This window comes from Rhamphochromis sp. 'chilingali' (genome assembly GCF_963969265.1).
Source record: "Rhamphochromis sp. 'chilingali' genome assembly, chromosome: 2".
NCBI lineage: Eukaryota > Metazoa > Chordata > Actinopteri > Cichliformes > Cichlidae > Rhamphochromis > Rhamphochromis sp. 'chilingali'.
In genome coordinates this window covers 11,018,286-11,038,519 of record NC_137930.1, presented here as the reverse complement: position 1 = coordinate 11,038,519, position 20,234 = coordinate 11,018,286, and the positions used below count along the sequence as shown (strand labels likewise).

Sequence of the window (20,234 nt, the reverse complement as noted above, 5' to 3'; positions counted from 1 at the left end):
CTCAAACTACTTAGTAATAGTCAATTTAGTACCTCCTATTTCTTGTTTTCTTTTTATATCATTTATTCTATATGCTGCTTTGAAAAAGACTGCCATCAAAGAGTTTTGCTGAACAAAATTGCACAATGGCAATAAAGAGCCTATCTAAAATAAGGTACAAGGATTTTTTTTAAATATGTTAAGTTATTATGATTATTATGTCTATTTTTCATGTTCAAAAAAGCACACATTATAGTATATGATATTACTGCTTTCCACATGTTTAAACTGTATGTTGTGTATTAACAGCCTCCTGCACAAATCAAACTCTTGCACAAATCATTAGTGTTGACTGAGAGAATTAGTGTGACTACTCGACTACTGCCTTTAGTGGGTGTGATCAGCTCCTTAAAACAGTAACCTGGTAGCTTTCTAGTATCTGTCTTTAGTATTTCATGGTCTATGCTATTGTGACAGCTACAGATGGACTGGCCTACCTGTTAATCATATCATGACAGACTGCACTGTTCTGACAGGGCATACTGGCACACTCATCAACATCAACTTCACAGTGGATGCCACCAAATCCAGGTAGACACTCACAAGAGTACATTCCTATGAGGTCATGACAATCGGCTCCGTTGCGACAGGGATTTGACTCACATTCATCTATTTCAGTCTCACAGTTGACTCCTGGAAGAGAAGGGGGGAGTCAAGCAAAGGAGATAAATCAAAGCGATGAAAGAATAATAAGTTGTCATGTCAAGAAAACAAAGCACAATCAACTACCCATTGAGATCAGCGACCATCAACATTAGTGTGCCTATTCTCGTCTTCAGATACCCTTGATGATTAAAAGCTTCTGGTAAAATCCTTAAACAAACTAATTGAATGAGAGATGAATCTAACCTAAATGCTTAAAATACTCTCTGTGCGGCTGTGCCCAGTTTATCAACGACAAACAAAACAATAGAATTAGCAGAAGCAGAAATGCTTCTATGATGTGAGCGAGCACCGGTCTTCCTACTGATGCATTCTTAGTGAAAATGAGTGTGTGATATGAAACAAAAATTTATGTGTGGACTAAGCAAATAATCAAATCAACCAGTTTCTGTTCAGACCAAAATTAGTGGTAACATATACTGTTGAAATACATATTTTGGAAGTTTATTTGTCAGCGCATTAACAATGTGGAGGTTCTTTCATTTTTCCACTTTTTCACAATACATTTTGTAATTAAAAAGGTAATCCCCGTGGTCCATTGATTTAATACCTTAAATCAATGGACCGCACCTTGCTGCAGTTATGTACAAAACATAAAGACTCTTTAGCTTCTGCACAACTGAAGAGTTAATATATTTATAAAGACCCTGAAAACTTTCTGTGAAATTGGGAGCAAATATACAATGAACCAGTGCAAAAATCTCAGAAGAAATTTGGAAAGCAGGTTAACTTCCTACTTCTAAATTCAAATAACCCTGAGATTTTTGTACTCAGTCCTAAAAATCTTGGTTAAACATACCGGTAGTATTTAACCAGATACTTACTCTGGATGGCATTACCTTGGCCTCCAGTAACACTCTTGGAGTTGTATTGGACCAGGATATGTCTTTTAATGCACATATTAAACAAATATGTAGGACTGCTTTCTTCCACTTGCACAATATCTCTAAAATTAGAAATGTTGTGTCTCAGAGTGATACTGAAAAAGTAGTTCATGCATTTATCACTTCATGTCTGGAATGAAGCCTTGAGTTGCCTTGAGTTGATTAGACTCGATGGAGAGCATATTCCTCCCAAACTGGCTTTGCTTCATTGGATCCCAGTTAAATCCAGAATCAAATTCAAAATCCTCCTCATCACATACAAGGTCTTAAATAATCAGGCCCCATCATCTCAGACTGCTGGCTGTTGGCTTTTTACTTCCACCTGTCACCAACTGCTTGTTCATCTGTTTTTTGTTTGTTTGTTTTTATTTATTTATTTTTTACTGTTGTTGCTTTCTCTGTATTATTACTACTATGGAAGTCTTGCCTATGTGAGACTTTGGTTCACATTGCCTAAAAGTGGTAGGAATACAAAGTAAATGACATCCCTACCTGTAGCTGGAAGCACATAATACATTTCAGTTTGATGAATAATTTCTAAAAATGAACATCTGTTTTATGTGAGAGAGCACTCCTTGGGAACTCCTACCGTAGATGTTGCCTCTGCCTATACTTGGATTAACTTTGGTTAAGGTGGGCTCATGAATTTAAGTCTGTTTGGTGATTATATTTTAACAATTCCATATCTCAGTTTGCTGAGTGCGTTTTCAGATATTCTGGTCATATTCTTTGTTACAAATTGCCTGCTCATTTGAGAGCCATTACAACTCTGTGTACGTTCAAAAACATGCTCAAAACCTTTCATGCATACACTTAATTGCTACTGTTTTGTTTTGTGGTGCTTTGTTGTTTTGCTGTTTTCATTGCATCAAGGCACTGTAAACCTTTGCAGGTTCTTATGTCTTTATTTTCTCTGTTAACCACATTGAGTTTTCATATCATGAAATGAAAATAAATTGCCATTTAAATAAATTGTAATTGGCCTTAGCCACTTTAGTATTAGTATAGTTTTAGGCCTTTTTAGAAATATATGCCTATAACGTAATATGGACACAGTTTTCCTCTTTGATGTGTGTGTATGCAACTTTTGAATGTACCTTTAAAGCCCATCAGGCACTCACACTTATAGTGGTCCTTCTCATTAATGCAAGTGGCGTTGTTCTCACAGGGTCTTGAAGCACACTCATTGATATCAATTTCACAGTTATAGCCCTGAAAACCTGGGACACAGAAGCAGTGAAATTCTCCCACTCCATCTATACAGATGGCACCATTCTGACAGGGCTCTGATGAACACTCATTTATATCTTCCTCACAGGTCTTTCCCTCAAACCCAGGTGCACAATGGCATTCGAACCCTTCAGGTTGTAATAAACACGTTCCATTGTTCTTGCAGGGTTCATCAATGCAGTCGGTTACAGGTGTCCTGCAGTCTCGTCCTCCATACCCAGATGGACACCTGCAGAAGTAGCCATTCAGTTGGTCTACACATAGAGAACGAGGCTCGAAACAAGGATTGCTCTGACACTCATCCACCTCCTCTGTGCAGTTATCTCCTGTCAGTCCATCTGGACAGATGCAGTGGTACTCTGTGGTGCCAGGAACACTACTGCAGTCCTCGCACGGAGCAAAAGAGCAGGCGTCATAGAGTTCATCACAGTTTTTGCCCATGTACCTCACCCCATCTCTGGCACAAATACAGGCATAATCATCCATTGTGTCCACACAGGTAGCACCATTTTGGCAGGGTGCAGACAAGCATCTGTCTGCTGTGGCTGTGCAGAATGTTCCTGTGAGAAAAAAAGGAAATACATTGAGTTAATGTCTCTGTTTAAACATTTAATATGTCTTCTATGTTCTATTGCAGCGGTCCCCAACCTTTTTTGCGCCACGGACCAGTTTATGCCCGACAATATTTTCATGGACCGGCCTTTAAGGTGTCGCGGATAAATACAACAAAATAAAACTAGTACCGGTACCGAAAAAAAGAAAATTTATTCATAACACACGTGAAAAGACCAAGGAAAACCGAGTAAACGATAAAAACGATAACAAAATAATGCTGAAAACCGATAAAAACCCTGAAAACTATACATTTCACACCTGAGCCTCAACTCTCGCAGCCCGGTACCAAACGACTCACGGACCGGTACCGGTCCGAGGCCCGGGGGTTGGGGACCGCTGTTCTATTGGGTATAAAACATGGATTTATGAGATTTGAAAGTCATTGTATTCTCTTTTACATTTTACATAGCTTCCCAACTTCATTGGGATTGGGTTTATTTCCAGGCTGGCTGTGTAGAGCAGATCATTTTCTAGGTTTCTGTGTTAAAGGTTGGTGGGTCGATCCCTCGCTGCTCCAGTCTACATGTGAAAGGACTCTTGAACAAAATACTGAACCCCAAGTTGCTCCGGATGTGTTCATTGGAGCATGAATATTAGTAAAGAAGAAGTGAGTGAAAAAGAAGAGGAAGAATATGCTGTATCTAATTGCTAAAAAGACTCTCAATATCTTTTACTTCATTCCAGGCTAATATATCCGATTTTATTATCCTATTAGAATACTGATGCATTAGTATTTAGTATTTTAGTACTTATTTGTGTTTTTTCATCCATCATAATAGATAGAAACTTGGACAGCCTTTATAAAATCTGTCAGATTGTCTCTTTTCAGTTTAAACCTTTCCGAGCATACATATAGCTCCGTGGTCAAATCACTCCCTTACCTAGTCCCTTTCATTCAGCATATTACTGCCACCTCCTCTGTATTCTCAAAGTCTTGTTACAAAGATGACCTATACAAAGATGAGTAACTGGAGTGTGTGGCAGACATGACAGCTCTCGATCAGAGCGTAGGAGAAAAACTATATGTTTGTCCACTGTACAGATTTCCTGCAATGTACAGTGTTACGTTTTGTTAAGTCTTGGTTTTTTTGATAAACTCCTCATAATTTACTGTTTTTTTTGTTTTTGTTTTTGTTTTTTTGTTTTTTTGTTTAAATTTTATGATGACAAAGTTGTTCTTGAGCTGGTCTTTAAATGTGTAAATCTTGATTAAAATTCCTTTTTGCTTTTAAGTTCAAATACCCCCTACCACTCCACATCAGTCAAGACCTTGTGTTTCTCTGCATGTTTAGTCTCAAAATGGCAATTTTAATTGTAATCTAGACAGACTTGACAATTTTTACAAAGTCACAAGCAAAGGAAGATCAAAAAATGGCCCATGTCTAAACAAGGATGGTTTATTCATCAAAATTATTAAATTAAATAACTTTTTTTTGTTTTTTTTGTAAAAAAAAAAACATGTTCACAGGAGCAGAACGGTAGCCCAATATCACAAAGAATCGTCACATGATATCAAACAGAAGCTGTCAAATCAGTTCTCTTGAGCAGGCAATCATGATGAAGCAGTTCGTTTTGATTCAGGCTGGTCTTAATATTTCTGGCCACCAGATGCCACCAAAGAGGGCTGTGTTGAAAAGCTTCAAGTAGCACCTCTACTAGTAGATCCTTCTTCAATACAATCTTCAGTAAGTTTCATTTGGCCATTGACCATAACTAATGGGAACTAAAACCTACACTGGAAAAACACTGTAACTGCCAATTTAAGGCAGATATGCAGTATCTAAATATCAGTCCATATTTCACATTTGTGGGTATCTAGGGAAAATGGCTGGGCAAGTACAGTGAATTCTTTCAATACATATTAATGTGTGCCCTCATCAGCCAGTGCTACTAGGTCTCAGTAGAATCAGTTCACATTCCTTTTAAATAGGCCACTCTCAACACACTATCCAAAATACCCCAGTCTACCTCCCGGTCCCCAGTTCTTTGATCAGTGTTATGGCTCCAAATTCTCACTGGAGTGGAAGATATTAAAAGTGACTGAGTTGCAGAGGAGAGGAATGTGGGAGCAGAGTGACAGTGTAAAAGAAAAGAGAGATAAATAATAAAAGTAAAGAAACATGGTTATGATTACAAATTGTCTGCATTTTTTCTGTTACAAAATTCTGTTACAAAATAGAAAGCAATCAAGCCAAAAGATTATACGTGTTATTCTTTCTTTTTGCTCTTATATGCAGTTTATGTTCCCAGTTTTCATCATAGTGAAAAGTGGCATACACAAGTTGCAATTGCGTATAAATTTATTAGACCACCACCCAATGTAATGTTTATGCCACAGGTACCCTAAGCTAACAATACTGGTAATTAACGAAATCATTTTTGGTTATTCAACATTAATTTGTGATTTATCAAACATTTAAAATTTGTTTTATGTCTAAAACATGGAAGTGTGACAAATGTGCAAAAATATAAGAAATAAGGATCAATGACTGTAAATATACTATGCCACAAATCTTAACTTCCATCATTATAAAATCATAGACCACAAAACCTCAACCTGGGATTACATCACCTACAGTGCTGTTTTGTTTTCTTCTTTACACCAAGTCAAATCATACTGTGAACTTTTTAGAACTAGAGCATTTAGTCTGCACATCTTTATTTTTTAAAAGCCTACTGAGTTCTCTATTCTATATCTGTGTCTGACTTCTTGTCTTCCATAACTGCTCTGTGCAAAGCTTGAGATTTAGAATCTCAAATGCTGTTATCTTCAGTGACAGCAGGTGTAGCAAAGTTAGAAAGTGATGCAGTCAGATCAGGTAAATTTTTAAAGTCCAAGGAACAGATTAAACATGTACAAAGGAGAATTGTAGATTTATACAAGTTGGAGAGGTCTCTTGGAGGCATTCCTGAACAACCACAAATTCCAAGTTCAAACATCACATAAATCAGTTCAAATAGTTTTTCTGGATGTATGACTTTGAGATAGGTCTGGGGAAGGATGAGGAGAAAATGGTTTGGAAATTCAAGAATAACCTAGGAACCACCAAGCTCAAGCCTACCGTGAATTGGAAACTGCCAGAACACCAGTATCACTGACACTGTGCCCAGTGAAGCAAGTTTTACATCACTGTGGACTAACTGAAATCATAGTAGAACAGTGATATCAAATGATTGCTCACAGCCAGAGACACTACCTTTAAATAAGAAGACATCTCAGCTTATGGGACTACCAGAGCAGACTTGAGAAAAGCTAAAAGAAATTAAATAAAAATAAAAATAACTACATGCTAGGATTGGAGAGGACTTTTGTAGTACTGGCAGCAGACAGCAGATGTGGCAGGGCACTCAGTCCATCACAGATCATACCAATAAAATGTAACATGTACAAACCAACAACTTTGTCAGCATCCTAGATTACCTTAACTTACCTTAATTGTACAATTTGATAGCTGCAATAGCCCAATATTTCGGGTCCTCTTTTCTATTGACTCATCAGGAATGATGGTTTCTCCATTGAATCAACAGAAGGAGTAGCTTCTCCTAATGGTGTACATGGATACCCACTACAGTCCTGTGCTGACCAACTGGCAGAGGTACTCACACATCTTTATCTGGAAATCTTGAGAGATGAAGACAAAACTGCCCACCATTCCTCGTCTCGTGTATGTAAAAAAAACAACAACCCCCCCCCCCCAAAAAAAGTTCTTACCCCAACCTTTTCAAAATGCTTTAAATGACTGATACCCACTCTCATCAAGGAATCCATCCCAGCTGATCTAGATCAAAACCAGATTGTCTACTGAGCAAAAAGATCAACTAAAGAGTCTGTGTGGCTCTTACACACAGCCCTTACTCATAGAGACAAACACAACATTTAAGTCAAACTTAAGACAAACTTCTCAAACTAGTGCCCCCTCAATATGTAACTGTATATTATATTTTCTCATCAACCACCCTCAAAATGTTAAGATAGGGACAAACACACCATCTTCACTTTGAGCACTGAAGTTCCCCAAAGCTGTGTGCTGAGCCCCTTCCTGTATTGTCTGTATGCACATGACTGTATAACCATCTGTGTATGTTGTTACGTTTCGGTGTTGTCAGTGTTTTGTTTTTTGCGTGACTGTCATGTATTTCCTGCTTTACTTTGAAAGTCTGTGTCATCTTAGTGTGTTCAGTTTACGTTTCCTTGTCTCGTCAGGTCTAATTTGCCCCAGCTGTGTTTCCCTCCTGTGGTCCATTCCCTGATTGCTCCTTCTATGTATTTAAGCCTTGTGTTTCAGTATGTCATGGTCGCGATCTCCCCCCGTGTTGTAAATAAATAGTTTGTTGTAAATAGCTGTAAATGGGTTTTGTCAATACTTTCGTTTTGAGACACTTCCGTTTTGGGAATTTGGTGGAGAGCCTTAGTGGGGGGTTTTTTTGTCGTGTGTTTTTTCCTTATTTTTATTTTCCTGCGTTGCACGCCGGTTGCCTAGGCTGGGGTGTAACAATGTGTACCAATCTAAAGACAGTTTTAACATGCAATATCCTTATATCTGATCTTATTGTTTATGTATGTATATACAGTGGGGTAAAAAAGTATTTAGTCAGCCACCGATTGTGCAAGTTCCCCCACTTAAAATGATGACAGAGGTCAGTAATTTGCACCAGAGGTACACTTCAACTGTGAGAGACAGAATGTGAAAAAAAATCCATGAATTCACATGGTAGGATTTATAAAGAATTTATTCGTAAATTAGGGTGGAAAATAAGTATTTGGTCACCTCAAACAAGGAAAATCTCTGGCTCTCACAGACCTGTAACGTCTTCTGTAAGAAGCTTTTCTGTCCCCCACTCGTTACCTGTATGAATGGCACCTGTTTGAACTCATCATCTGTATAAAAGACACCTGTCCACAGCCTCAAACAGTCAGACTCCAAACTCCGCCATGGCCAAGACCAAAGAGCTTTCGAAGGACACCAGGAAAAGTATTGTAGACCTGCACCAGACTGGGAAGAGTGAATCTACAATAGGCAAGCAGCTTGGTGTGAAAAAATCAACTGTGGGAGCAATCATCAGAAAATGGAAGACATACAAGACCACTGATAATCTCCCTCGATCTGGGGCTCCACGCAAGATCTCATCCCGTGGGGTCAAAATGATCATGAGAACGGTGAGCAAAGATCCCAGAACCACACGGGGGGACCTGGTGAATGACCTGCAGAGAGCTGGGACCAAAGTAACAAAGGTCACCATCAGTAACACACTACAACGGCAGGGAATCAAATCCCGCAGTGCCAGACGTGTTCCGCTGCTGAAGCCAGTGCATGTCCAGGCCCGTCTGAAGTTTGCCAGAGAGCACATGGATGATACAGCAGAGGATTGGGAGAATGTCATGTGGTCAGATGAAACCAAAGTAGAACTTTTTGGTATAAACTCAACTCGTCGTGTTTGGAGGAAGACGAATACTGAGTTGCATCCCAAGAACACCATACCTACTGTGAAGCATGGGGGTGGAAACATCATGCTATGGGGCTGTTTTTCTGCCAAGGGGACAGGACGACTGATCCGTGTTAAGGACAGAATGAATGGGGCCATGTATCGTGAGATTTTGAGCCAAAACCTCCTTCCATCAGTGAGAACTTTGAAGATGAAACGAGGCTGGGTCTTCCAACATGACAATGATCCAAAACACACCGCCCGGGCAACAAAGGAGTGGCTCCGTAAGAAGCATTTGAAAGTACTGGAGTGGCCTAGCCAGTCTCCAGACCTCAACCCTATAGAAAATCTGTGGCGGGAGTTGAAAGTCCGTGTTGCTCGGCGACAGCCCCAAAACATCACTGCTCTCGAGAAGATCTGCATGGAGGAATGGGCCAAAATACCAGCTACTGTGTGTGCAAACCTGGTAAAGACCTATGGTAAACGTTTGACCTCTGTTATTGCCAACAAAGGTTATGTTACAAAGTATTGAGTTGTATTTTTGTTATTGACCAAATACTTATTTTCCACCCTAATTTACGAATAAATTCTTTACAAATCCTACCATGTGGATTCATGGATTTTTTTTTCACATTCTGTCTCTCACAGTTGAAGTGTACCTCTGGTACAAATTACTGACCTCTGTCATCATTTTAGGTGGGGGAACTTGCGCAATCGGTGGCTGACTAAATACTTTTTTGCCCCACTGTATAGATGGGCCAGATATTAATAATAACTAATGATTAAGATATAATAACTTCCATCATTAGCTGAAGGCTCTGCCTCCCATTCTACGTTTTAAATACTCTATGAGATTGCTTATTTAGCTAACTTCATCTTATTAGCAAATGTTCTCCAGGCTATGTTGATGATACTCTTTAGCTTTAATCTGTATGCTATTGTTGATTTCAGAATTATGTTGTTTATATTTTGTAAGTTCAGTTGATTGATGGCCTAACAGAGATTTAGAAGAGAGACACCTAATGTTTAAAAATCCACATTTCACTGTTTGACTCTTTGGTGCAGTTTTAGATACTACATTGTTCTTTTTTAAAATTGGTTTTGCTGAATTTCGAATGTTTTTTTGGTGGTCTGGGGGCAGACAGTCTCTTACAGGATGGAGTTTTGGGGAGATAAGGGGAGGAAAGGAGCTGCAAAGGGGTGTGTAAGATTAAAACTCTTACACTCAGCCAGCCAGCAATGTATAGAGTCTGACATTGTTTTGGAAAAGTTATACAGCAGTAATTTTAGTGTCCTCCAATTCATGTTACCTGTTGTCAGTACTGTTGACATGAATTACAGTTTTAAGGTATTTACATTAATCCTTAGCCAGCAGTTTCAGGTTTCACTCAATGTTGGACAGTTCACTAGACAAATAATGGACACTATGGTTGCTGTTGTTTTACATGTCTCAAAAAAGTTTATCCAATAACTGCAGCATGTTCCTTGGCAGGTGTGTCGCTGAGTGGGGAAAAACAATTATAGACATGAATGGGTTGGTGGTCCCAAGAAATTTCTAGAAATAGTAGATCAAATGGAAGATTAAAGTAACTAAATATATTAATAATATCTTAATTAAGTATAACACAATTCGTGACACCGTTAAGACAAAAATCAGATGCTTTGGCACTCAAATCGACATTAAAGTGAACATACTACCACAACTGCTCTATCTTTTTCAGTCTATTCACCATACAATCTCTGACACACAATTTAAATTCTGCAATAAAGGTATTTTGAGATTTTTATGTGCAAAAGACAGAGGGTCCATTATATCCAGGCAGAAGGGAGGATTAGGCTTTCCTAATTCAACGTGGTATATTTATGCAATATTAAAATATTGACATAGCCCTTGATCATAATTCAAACCAAGATCTAATGATAGTGGATTCAGATAGTAGTGGGACAAGGGCATTACAGCAGTCTGCACGTTAAGTCATAGAGGATACTTTTAAAGGTTTGCAGAGCTGGAGTACAAGGTTTTCTTCAGATACTTACAAATGAGTAAATACTATGCTAAAAAGATCAAACTACCGATATCCAGGCAGGTTAATGTATTAACTGACATTTTGACTTACAAGAAGAAGATTATAAAAATAATATTTATCAGAATTTGAGGAAACAAGATGGAGCCATGTTGGAGGTAGTGTGGAAGTTTGGACACCAATCACTCGCACATATTTTCGTCATGCCCCCCCAAAAATCTAATATCAATCTGATACTGTGGAAAAAAACTGCAATACGAGCTCCCCAATACTATTGAGGTCTTTTATTTGTGTCTTGAGAATGGACTTTAGACACATCCATCCATCCATTCAGCCATATCATGGGGATGATGATCTAAGAAGAGAGATCGTAACTCCCAAACCCAGACAGAGCTAAAAAATTCATATTTTTAAATTGATTTTTTAGAATTAAATTATAATTTTAATAATTAAAATGATTTTGAACTCTGACTAATTATTCCTATTATTTAATGCATTATTACCCTTCTTCTACAATTAATTAGTATGTTGTAATTTGTCTTATTTACAGAATAACCATGCAAAAAAAGTAACTCCTCAAGTGTGGCCTCAAGGCTGGCATTATCCACAGTCACTCTGTTAAAGTAGAAGGGTGTTACCATTTCCAGTTCTGGTTAAGGTGCCTTCTGCCCTCAATCCAAACATTAGACACTAACTGCGTTTGATCTTTCCAGATTACAGTGACTCCAGAGGAGTGTTAGCCACCTGTAGGCTGGATGTGCTCCAGGATGCTGTAAGGATTCAAGATTAGCTTCAAGTCTTCTTGATGTAAGATGGAGTATAGGATAAACATAGTAATTAAGTGACATAGACATGTTGCAATAAATCTTATCAAATTACACATCGTAGGGGGACATCGCCCTTTCACTGACTCCCCCAACCCACTTGCACACAAACTCTTGCCCACAAACACTCGGATTGTGTTGGACATTGCTGTTTATATAAGATTGTATTGTGTTGTATATAAGACTTTTATTTTATTTTTATCTTTTTATCTTTATGTTGTTTAATGTACCCTGCGGGTCGTGGGACCATTGCACTTTCAAATTCCTGTGTATGATCTGTAAATATGGTTTTTAATAATAAAGCTGACTTTGACTTTGACATGAACAGTAAGTATTTTAAAAAATGTATTGCATTATCTTTTCTCTGTACCACTACATCAAGGAGAGGTGAAATAGCCAATAATACTAAATGTCTGTCTTTTTTTAAAATTTGTATCTCATACAGTGCATATGTATTTTGGTATATTTGAATATAATATAGCAACGCTTCTATATCCTTTTGTTTCTTATGCAGAAAAATTGCTGTGATGTAGTCCCTACTAACAAATAAAGAAGCAGTTGGATAAATATAGAAATAAATAAGTAGCTACATTAAAAGCTACTTTTAGCTGCTCCTATCACAGATTGTCACAGCTGGTAGCTCTACTTATTTGATTTGGGAGATTTATTACGCCTGGATATCCATTCTGAAAGAAAGTCCAAAGGATTTGCATCTCTTCCCAGGCTCATGGCTATATTAAGCAGCATAGCTATTTGACGCTTAATATAAGGACTTTGCTAAGTCCTTAGTTAACGGGTAATAAAATTTATAAATATTTACAATATGGTTTATTTTTAAATAAGTGAACAGAGAGTGTTGAATTTTAGAATTAGAAACAGATTTAGAATTCATTTGTAGGATATTCTTGAAGGGAAACTTCTAATTTAACAATATTAATAAGTTCAACTAATTTACTTAGTATTTCATTATTAAACATTTACTTATCCATTGTGTGTTGCTTTATAGGATAACATATAAACACACAAAACATTTAACATATGTTTATTTTTTCAGTTCTTATTAACATATTAATTTTTATTAAGCACCTTATAAAGACTTAAAAGGGCTTTTTAATTTAACACGTATTATAGTGTTATTACATGTTGCGCCTGAAAAGGTTGAACAATTGGAAGGTTGGTCATTTGAATCTTTGGCTATTCCATAACTAAAATAACCTTGGGGAAGACTGAAAACAGAGTAATCAAAGTCTGAATGTGTGTGTGTGACCATTAGATAGAAAGCACTTAGATACGCGAAGCTTGTATGAATTTATGTGTGAATGGGACATGTTGTACAAAGTACTTTGAGTGCTTAAGTACAGTAGAAAAATTACTGTATAAGAAAGCACCCATTTACCTTTCCCTGGCCTTTTCAGTTTATTTTTTATTCGTTTTTATTAGTTGACTCTGTGTTGTTTTATGTTGTTTTTTAATATGGGGCTGTTTTAATTGTCATTTTATGTATTATGTGTTTTATTTTTTGCTGTTTTGTTTTATTCTATTGTTCTTAACTAATTTACTGTACAGCACTCTGATCCTGTGCTGGCTATTTTAAAGTGCTTTATAAATAAAGTTGGATTGGATTACTAACCTTTTCATATTTTACACATTTTCTCACTCATTTGATGTATACCTGAGATTAATTAGACAGCGTTACTGTCCCTCTCTTTCACCAGAAGGCCTCCAGAGCCTTTCCATGTTGTAATCCCTCTGGCCTCTTTGGGTCAATCCCCTTGCTCTTGTAATCTCCAGGTGGCGAAGAGCTTATAGCTTACAGCTTCAACCTCTAGCTTGTTTCCACTCAAGTAACCTACCAAAGTTGAGATTTGCCACCATAGGTTGTGTTACAATTGCAGTAAAACAAAGAAACGATCCATAATGTTTCATACTAATTTAGAAAACCAGTAGCACTTTACAATACAGCTCATTAGTAATATGGTAATAGTTGGAGCGGACCTTTCTACTCTCCCAGAGTACTCAAAGCACTCTATACAACATTCACTTTCCTCTAAACTAAACTAAACTGAGTGCTTCCTAGCTACATTCACGCTGAAATGGATGTATTGGAGAGCAACTTGGGGTCAGTATCTTGCCCAAGGATACTTGGCATACTGACTGGAGGAGCCAGGGATCGAACACCAACCTTTTGATCAGTAGGTGACCTGCTCTACCTGCTGAGCTAGTCACCCTTTTGGTCTGACGTGTCACAGATGCATGAGTGCGGGCTTAGTGGTTGCTAGGAGAACGACACATGTCTGACTGCATTGTGCCAAGAGAAGTTTTTTTTTTATTTTTTCTAACCGGTTCTGTTCGGCAGTTTTAGTCAGCAGAATCATGGTCTGAATGCTTTTTTGCCCCAAACAGATTTTCTTTTGCCAAGATGAGCTCTGTAGAGGCTCCTCTTGTCACTCTTTTTATTTTATTTTATTATCTGAGTGGAGCCGCTGCTGAAAAGAGGTGAGGGCCATTTTGATGAAAGAGAAGAGATAATAACATAAAGATAAAAGGACGTGGAACAGAAAAAGAAAATGAGACAGAAAGAGAGAAAAAGGGCGTGGAGAAATGAAAAGTTGCTGCATCTTTAACAAAACAGAGGTGGTTACACAAACAGACATACATATGTGTATGTGTGTGTGAGTGTGTGTGTGAGTGAGAGAAAAAGAATATGAGTGTCTCTGTATGAGCGCTTGTCATAAAAAGTACTTGATAATGAGAGTGAGAGACTCCAACAATGCCCCCCGGGAGCCAGAGGTGGACAGAGAAATACCAAGGAGACCCAGGCTGTCGCAGCACGGTGGCACGGTGGTTAGCACTGTTGCCACACAGCAAGAAGGTCCTGAGTTCAATTCCAACATCACGCTGGGGTCTTTCTGTGTGGAGTTTGCATGTTCTCCCCGTGTTTGCATGGGTTCTCTCCAGGTACTCTGGCTTCCTCCCACCGTCCAAAGACATGCAACTTGTGGGGATAGGTTAATTGGATAATCCAAATTGTCACTAGGTGTGAATGGTTGTCTGTCCCTATGTGTTGGCTCTGCGACAGACTGGCAACCTGTCCAGGGTGTACCCTGCCTTTCGCCCTATGACAGCTGGGATAGGCTCCAGCGACCCTGAAAAGGATAAGCGAATGGATGGATGGATGGACCCAGGCTGTCCACAATGACCAGTGGCGAGCAGCAGGGAGAAGAACACACCAAAACTAGCAATGACCTTGATACGCAGTGAGCCTAGCACCAAACCACTAGCCAACTGAGGCCCCAGATATAGTACAGGAAATGGGTGCAGGAAGTCTTGCCTCCTCCCCATCTGGCTTGTCAGTAGAGATAGGAATTGCAATTTGGATTCCATTACTGATATTTGATTCCTTATCAATTCTCCCATTGGTTCTTATTGAATTCCCATTGGCTCCGCTTTGAAAGTCACCACCATGGGCAAGCAGCATATCAAGGATATCACATTAATTGCATTAAAGCAAATTAATTGTATAGTGTGTGGTCAAATGTTTATGTATATTGTCATCAATGTTGAGGTTGTTACTCAAACAAAGCATTGTATTACACATATTACACAGAAAACGTTTTCTAAAAGTAATGCAGGGGATTGCACTCCTTGCTGTCACCACTGGTCGCCACTGCCCCTCTCCTCCCCTTGGGATTTGACAGGGCATTTTGGCATGGTTGCTGGCCTGCACCCTTAGGGTTTGTATTTTGAAGTGCCTTGGGATTCTTCGTTGTTTGGTGGGGACTCCACGAGGTTCTGGGGTCTGTGGCCATGTCCTCGACTTTTGCTTGGGGAGCTGGCCTCAACTGCATGCTGCCTCTGATCCCAGCTTTTGGAGCTGTGTCCAGTGCCCATTTCTCTGCTTTCTTCTTATCTTTCACGAATCTGGCCTTTAAGTGCTCTAGCATGTTATCCACTAGACATATGAATAATAAAATAATGTAAATAAATAAAACAAAAACATTAGCAAAAGGAACTTAGAGAGAGGTCCTTCTCTTGGCAAAGCAAATATGTCTGTCACTAGAAAGCATTCAGATCCTAATTCTGCTTGTTACAACTGCTGGACACATTTTAAAAAAAGAAAAAGTAATGCAGTGCGTTACTTAATTATTCCCAGGCGAAGGTCATTCGTTACAGTGCTTACTACAAACGTTTCTCTGTAAAATGGACTGTCTCATAATTACCATTTAACTACATAAACCTATAGGCCACAGTCCCACACACCAGCACAATCCCTATTCTAATATGATCACACCTATGATCTTTCTCTTTGATTTATGTATCAACACAAAGCTGACAGCAAAAACCAAAGTCTGTCCTGGACACAGTTTAATCTTTACCATTGTCCTGTGAAGGTTCTCAGTCATCCAGGTCATCGTAGTCTAAGGAGCTTGGAAAGAAAAGCGTCTGGACTTCTTACTTAAAGAAGTCCAGACGCTTTTCTTTCCAAGCTCCTTGGTCTTTACCATTGTTCTCTTGTCCTTTTGTACAATAAAAATAAAAGTAATGTCCATGCTGTGGATGCTACTATTTTTCTCTTTACGGACATGCACTATAATCAACTGACTGCAGCACAAAGCGGAATTAATAAGCAGAATTGGCAGCCAAGCAGGCTAATAATTCCAAGGAATTGAACCAGTTTTCTACTAAATTTCCATCCCTACTTGTCAGACTTAAAGGTGACCCTTTGGGTGCATACAAGACATTTTGGAAAATTTCATATTTCCAGTTTTTTGGGAATAGCTTGACACATCCTATTCAAACAGGACTGTGCACCAGCGTGCAAAGTAAGGTCCATAAGGACATGGATGAGCGAGTTTGGTGTGAAAGCACTTGGCTGGCCTGGACAGAGTCTTGATCTCAACCGATAGAACATGTTTGGGATGAATTCGAGCGGAGGCTTTTATCCAGTATTGGTGTCTGACCTCTTAATTGTGTTTTTGGAATAATGGTTGAAAATTCCAATTAATAAACTCCTAAATTTGTGGAAAGCCTTTCCAAAAGAGTTGACGCAATAATAGCTGCAAATGCATTCAGACAGACAAGTGAATACTGACTCTTTAACATGTCCACTTTTTATGATAACCCACAGAACACACACACACACACACACACACACACACACACACACACACACACACACACACACACACACACACATAAGGTTGATGCTTATTGTGCAGATAGCTGGACCTGTCGGACGTGATGCAGAGGAAAAGGTCAAAAATTCAACAAAGCTGAAAATGCCCAGTGTACATTAAAGAAAAGTTGCTGGGTCGCTCCTCCTTTGCATACAGAGCTCTTTAGCTGTCAAACTCCCTATGGCACAAATATAAGCAATCACAAACAATTTTCTCTTCCTGGACACACACACTATTTTGTCTCCATTTTCTGTGAGACAACTCTGATTATTAATTAACTACTAATGACAAAATAAAAATGACAACTTAACCTACAGCAACTTTAGTAACTGCTCATATTTATTTAGACTTCCTCTCTCCTATTGAGTTCTCTGAGCTAGCTTCTATATTTGTTTAGTTAAAAACATCAATATGTCAGTTTTATCCAATCTTGACTAAAGGCATTTGACTACATTTCTGCCTGATGACGCGAGAGCAAACAGGTTAATATATAGGTCCAAATCACAACAACAGTTGCCTTGAGGTACTTTAAATTGTAAGGTAAAGACCCTACAATAATACAAAGAAACAGAGAAAAACCCAACAATCATATGATCCCATATGAGCAACAGTGGGATAGGAAAAATCCTCTGTTCACAAGAAGAAACCTCCAGCATAACCAGGTTTAGGGAGGGGCAACCACCTGCACCAACTGACTGGGGTTAGGGGAGTAACACAGGACAAGACTTGCTGTGCTAGAGGGCCAGAGATGAATAATAATTAATAACTGAATGCATCGTTACTATGGTAGGATTTAAGGTCACCTGATCCAGCCCTAACTTTAAGCTTGATTATAACAGAAAGTTTTAAGCCTAATTTTTTAAAAGTAGAGAGGGTGTTTGTCTGGAAGCTGGTTCCACAGAAGAGGGGTCTGAAGGCTAAAGGCTCTGCCTCCCACTCTTATTTTGTCTGAGAGCAATGTGTTCTTATGGAGTGATATGGGTCTCATGGGTCTCATTATTGAAGACCTTTTATGTGAGAAGCAGGATTTTAAGTGATTTTAAGTGATACTGGATTTGACAGGGAACCAATGAAGGCAAGGCAATATAGGAGAAATATGTTCTCTCTTTTTTAGTTCCTATCAATACTCTTGCTGCAGTATTTTAGGTCAACTGAATGCTTTTCATGGAGTTTTTAGGACAATAACGGAAAATAACGAATTACAGAAGTCCAGGATAGAGGTAATACACACATGAACCAGTTTTTCAGCATCATGCTGACAAAGTGTGTTTCAGTTTGTCACAGTGTTACTGCATGCCAAAGTAATGCCATTCAGAGTCAGCATCTGGTTAGATACCATATTTCTTAGATTTTAAGGAGTACAGTAACCTCAGTTTTATATGAGTCACTTGCCTGTCCTGGTTTCATGGATAGGCAAAGTTGCGTGTCATCTGCATAGCAGTGAAAATGTATGCAATGCCTTCAAATGCTACTGCTTAAGGGAAGCATGTGTGGAAGTATGAGGAACTCAATAATTAATCTGGCAGTAGCTCAGGTGGTACAGCGGGTCACCTACTCACTGGAAGGTTGGTGGTTTGATCCCAGGCTCCTCCAGTCTACACGCCAAATATCCTTGGGCAAGATACTAACCCCATGTTGCCCTCCGATGCATCCATCGGAGTGTGAATGCGAGTGAATGTTAGATAGAAGCACTAAAAACCTTAGATAATGCAGATGAATGCACGAGTTGTATAAGGACTTTGAGTGCTCAGTGAGAGTAGAAAAGCTCTACATAACAACCAGTCCATTTACCATTTAATCTTAGTGTGTGAAAAGGATTCTCCATTTAATTGGAGTATATTAGATAGATATAATTCAAACCACTGGAAGCAGTACCTTTAATACACTAAAAAAAGAGCATGTTGGATTTATTTAATTCAACAGTGGACATTGGTTGCACACAATTGTTTTGCTTTGGCAGAAACTTAAATCTGTAATCAACACAACTTATTCATATGCAATAAACCTTTTTTGTTTTGATAAAACGTGATTGAAACATGTTTAGATGAAGTATGTTGAGCTCTTGGAATATTTTAATCCTTCACATTTTTTTTCATTTTATTCCAATACTATTCTATAACTTTTACCTCAGTACTACTTGGTCACTTAAATACTACTTGTTGTCTTCATATTACATAATGTTCAACAAAGTCTAGAGTCTGGTTAACATAAAAATTGAATGGATTTACAATGACCACCATCCTCCTATCTTTATCCGGGTTGCAGAGGGGCTGGGGCATAACCCCAAAATGATAGGTTAAGAGGCAGGGTATACCCTGGACAGCTCACCAGTCTATCACATAGAGACAAACAACCATTTGCATTCATGGGTAATTTAGAATCACCAATTAACTTAACTGTAATTGCATGACTTTTAACTGTGGGAGGAAACCAGAATAACCAGAAAGAACCCACTGCAAACTAGCCAAGTTGTGGATTTGAAAACTAGGACCTAGGACCACCTTGCCAGAAAGCAACAGCACTATCCACCATGCCACCAATCTAAATAGCGATAGCGTACATGTAGTGTGTGTGTAGTTGTCTGCCTCTTATGACTCCAGTGATTTTCCTGCAGTTTGAAATCTCATGTGATCTTGTGAATTTCATGAATCCCGCAACTAACCACTCTTACTAGATTGTATCATGTCAAATCAACAAGAACAAATTAAGTTGTTGAATTTCTTACAGATCCTACATGATTTAATTACATTCACCATAGAAACATGAAATTATTTTTTTTTCAAATTACAAGTTAGAATTTTGTAAATGTAACAACCACCTAATGTCCTTTTCTCGGTATACTGAAAAAAGTAAAGGTGGCTTCTCGACTTGACTGAGATTGAAGCCTTCCTCAAACCACGATCCAAAGTGCGCAATGAAATCATGTGCAGTGTAGCAAGATTTAACATTGCTATATTACTGACTTACTTCACTCAAACATGATATGAACAATTTAATATACCCTCTCTGCATATCATGTAGTTTCTGCACTATATAATTACACTTAACTTTAAAGCATGAGGCAATTGTGTTGAATACACGCAAGATGCTTACATAAATCCAAGAGATGACCAATCCCTTTTTTTCAGTGTACATACAGCATGCTTTAATCGCTGTAATAAATTATAATGGGCAATAGTATCAAACTGAGCACTGAAGTCTAGCAGGACAAGCAAAGAAAGGAGTCCACTACCAGAGCTACTGCCATCTTGAAGGCCTGTGGTACATAGCCAATTAATAGACATAGGTTGATCATATTTGAGACCGAAACAAATATGATTAATGGTAGGACTTCTTTGAGCAGTCTTGTAGGAA

The 20,234-nt window shown here is 38.5% G+C and overlaps 1 protein-coding gene across 1 annotated transcript in view; it reads right to left on the bottom strand.

Annotated features, from left to right (window-relative positions):
* crb2a (crumbs cell polarity complex component 2a) overlaps nucleotides 1-20,234 on the bottom strand; it is a 46,478-nt gene that overhangs the window by 23,236 nt on the left and 3,008 nt on the right. Inside the window, exons 2-3 of the mRNA XM_080871157.1 lie at nucleotides 2,684-3,376; nucleotides 477-672 (exon numbers count right to left, since the gene is read on the bottom strand). Coding sequence (XP_080727283.1) covers nucleotides 477-672; nucleotides 2,684-3,376 — 889 coding nt within the window. The remainder of the gene's footprint in view (nucleotides 1-476; nucleotides 673-2,683; nucleotides 3,377-20,234) is intronic.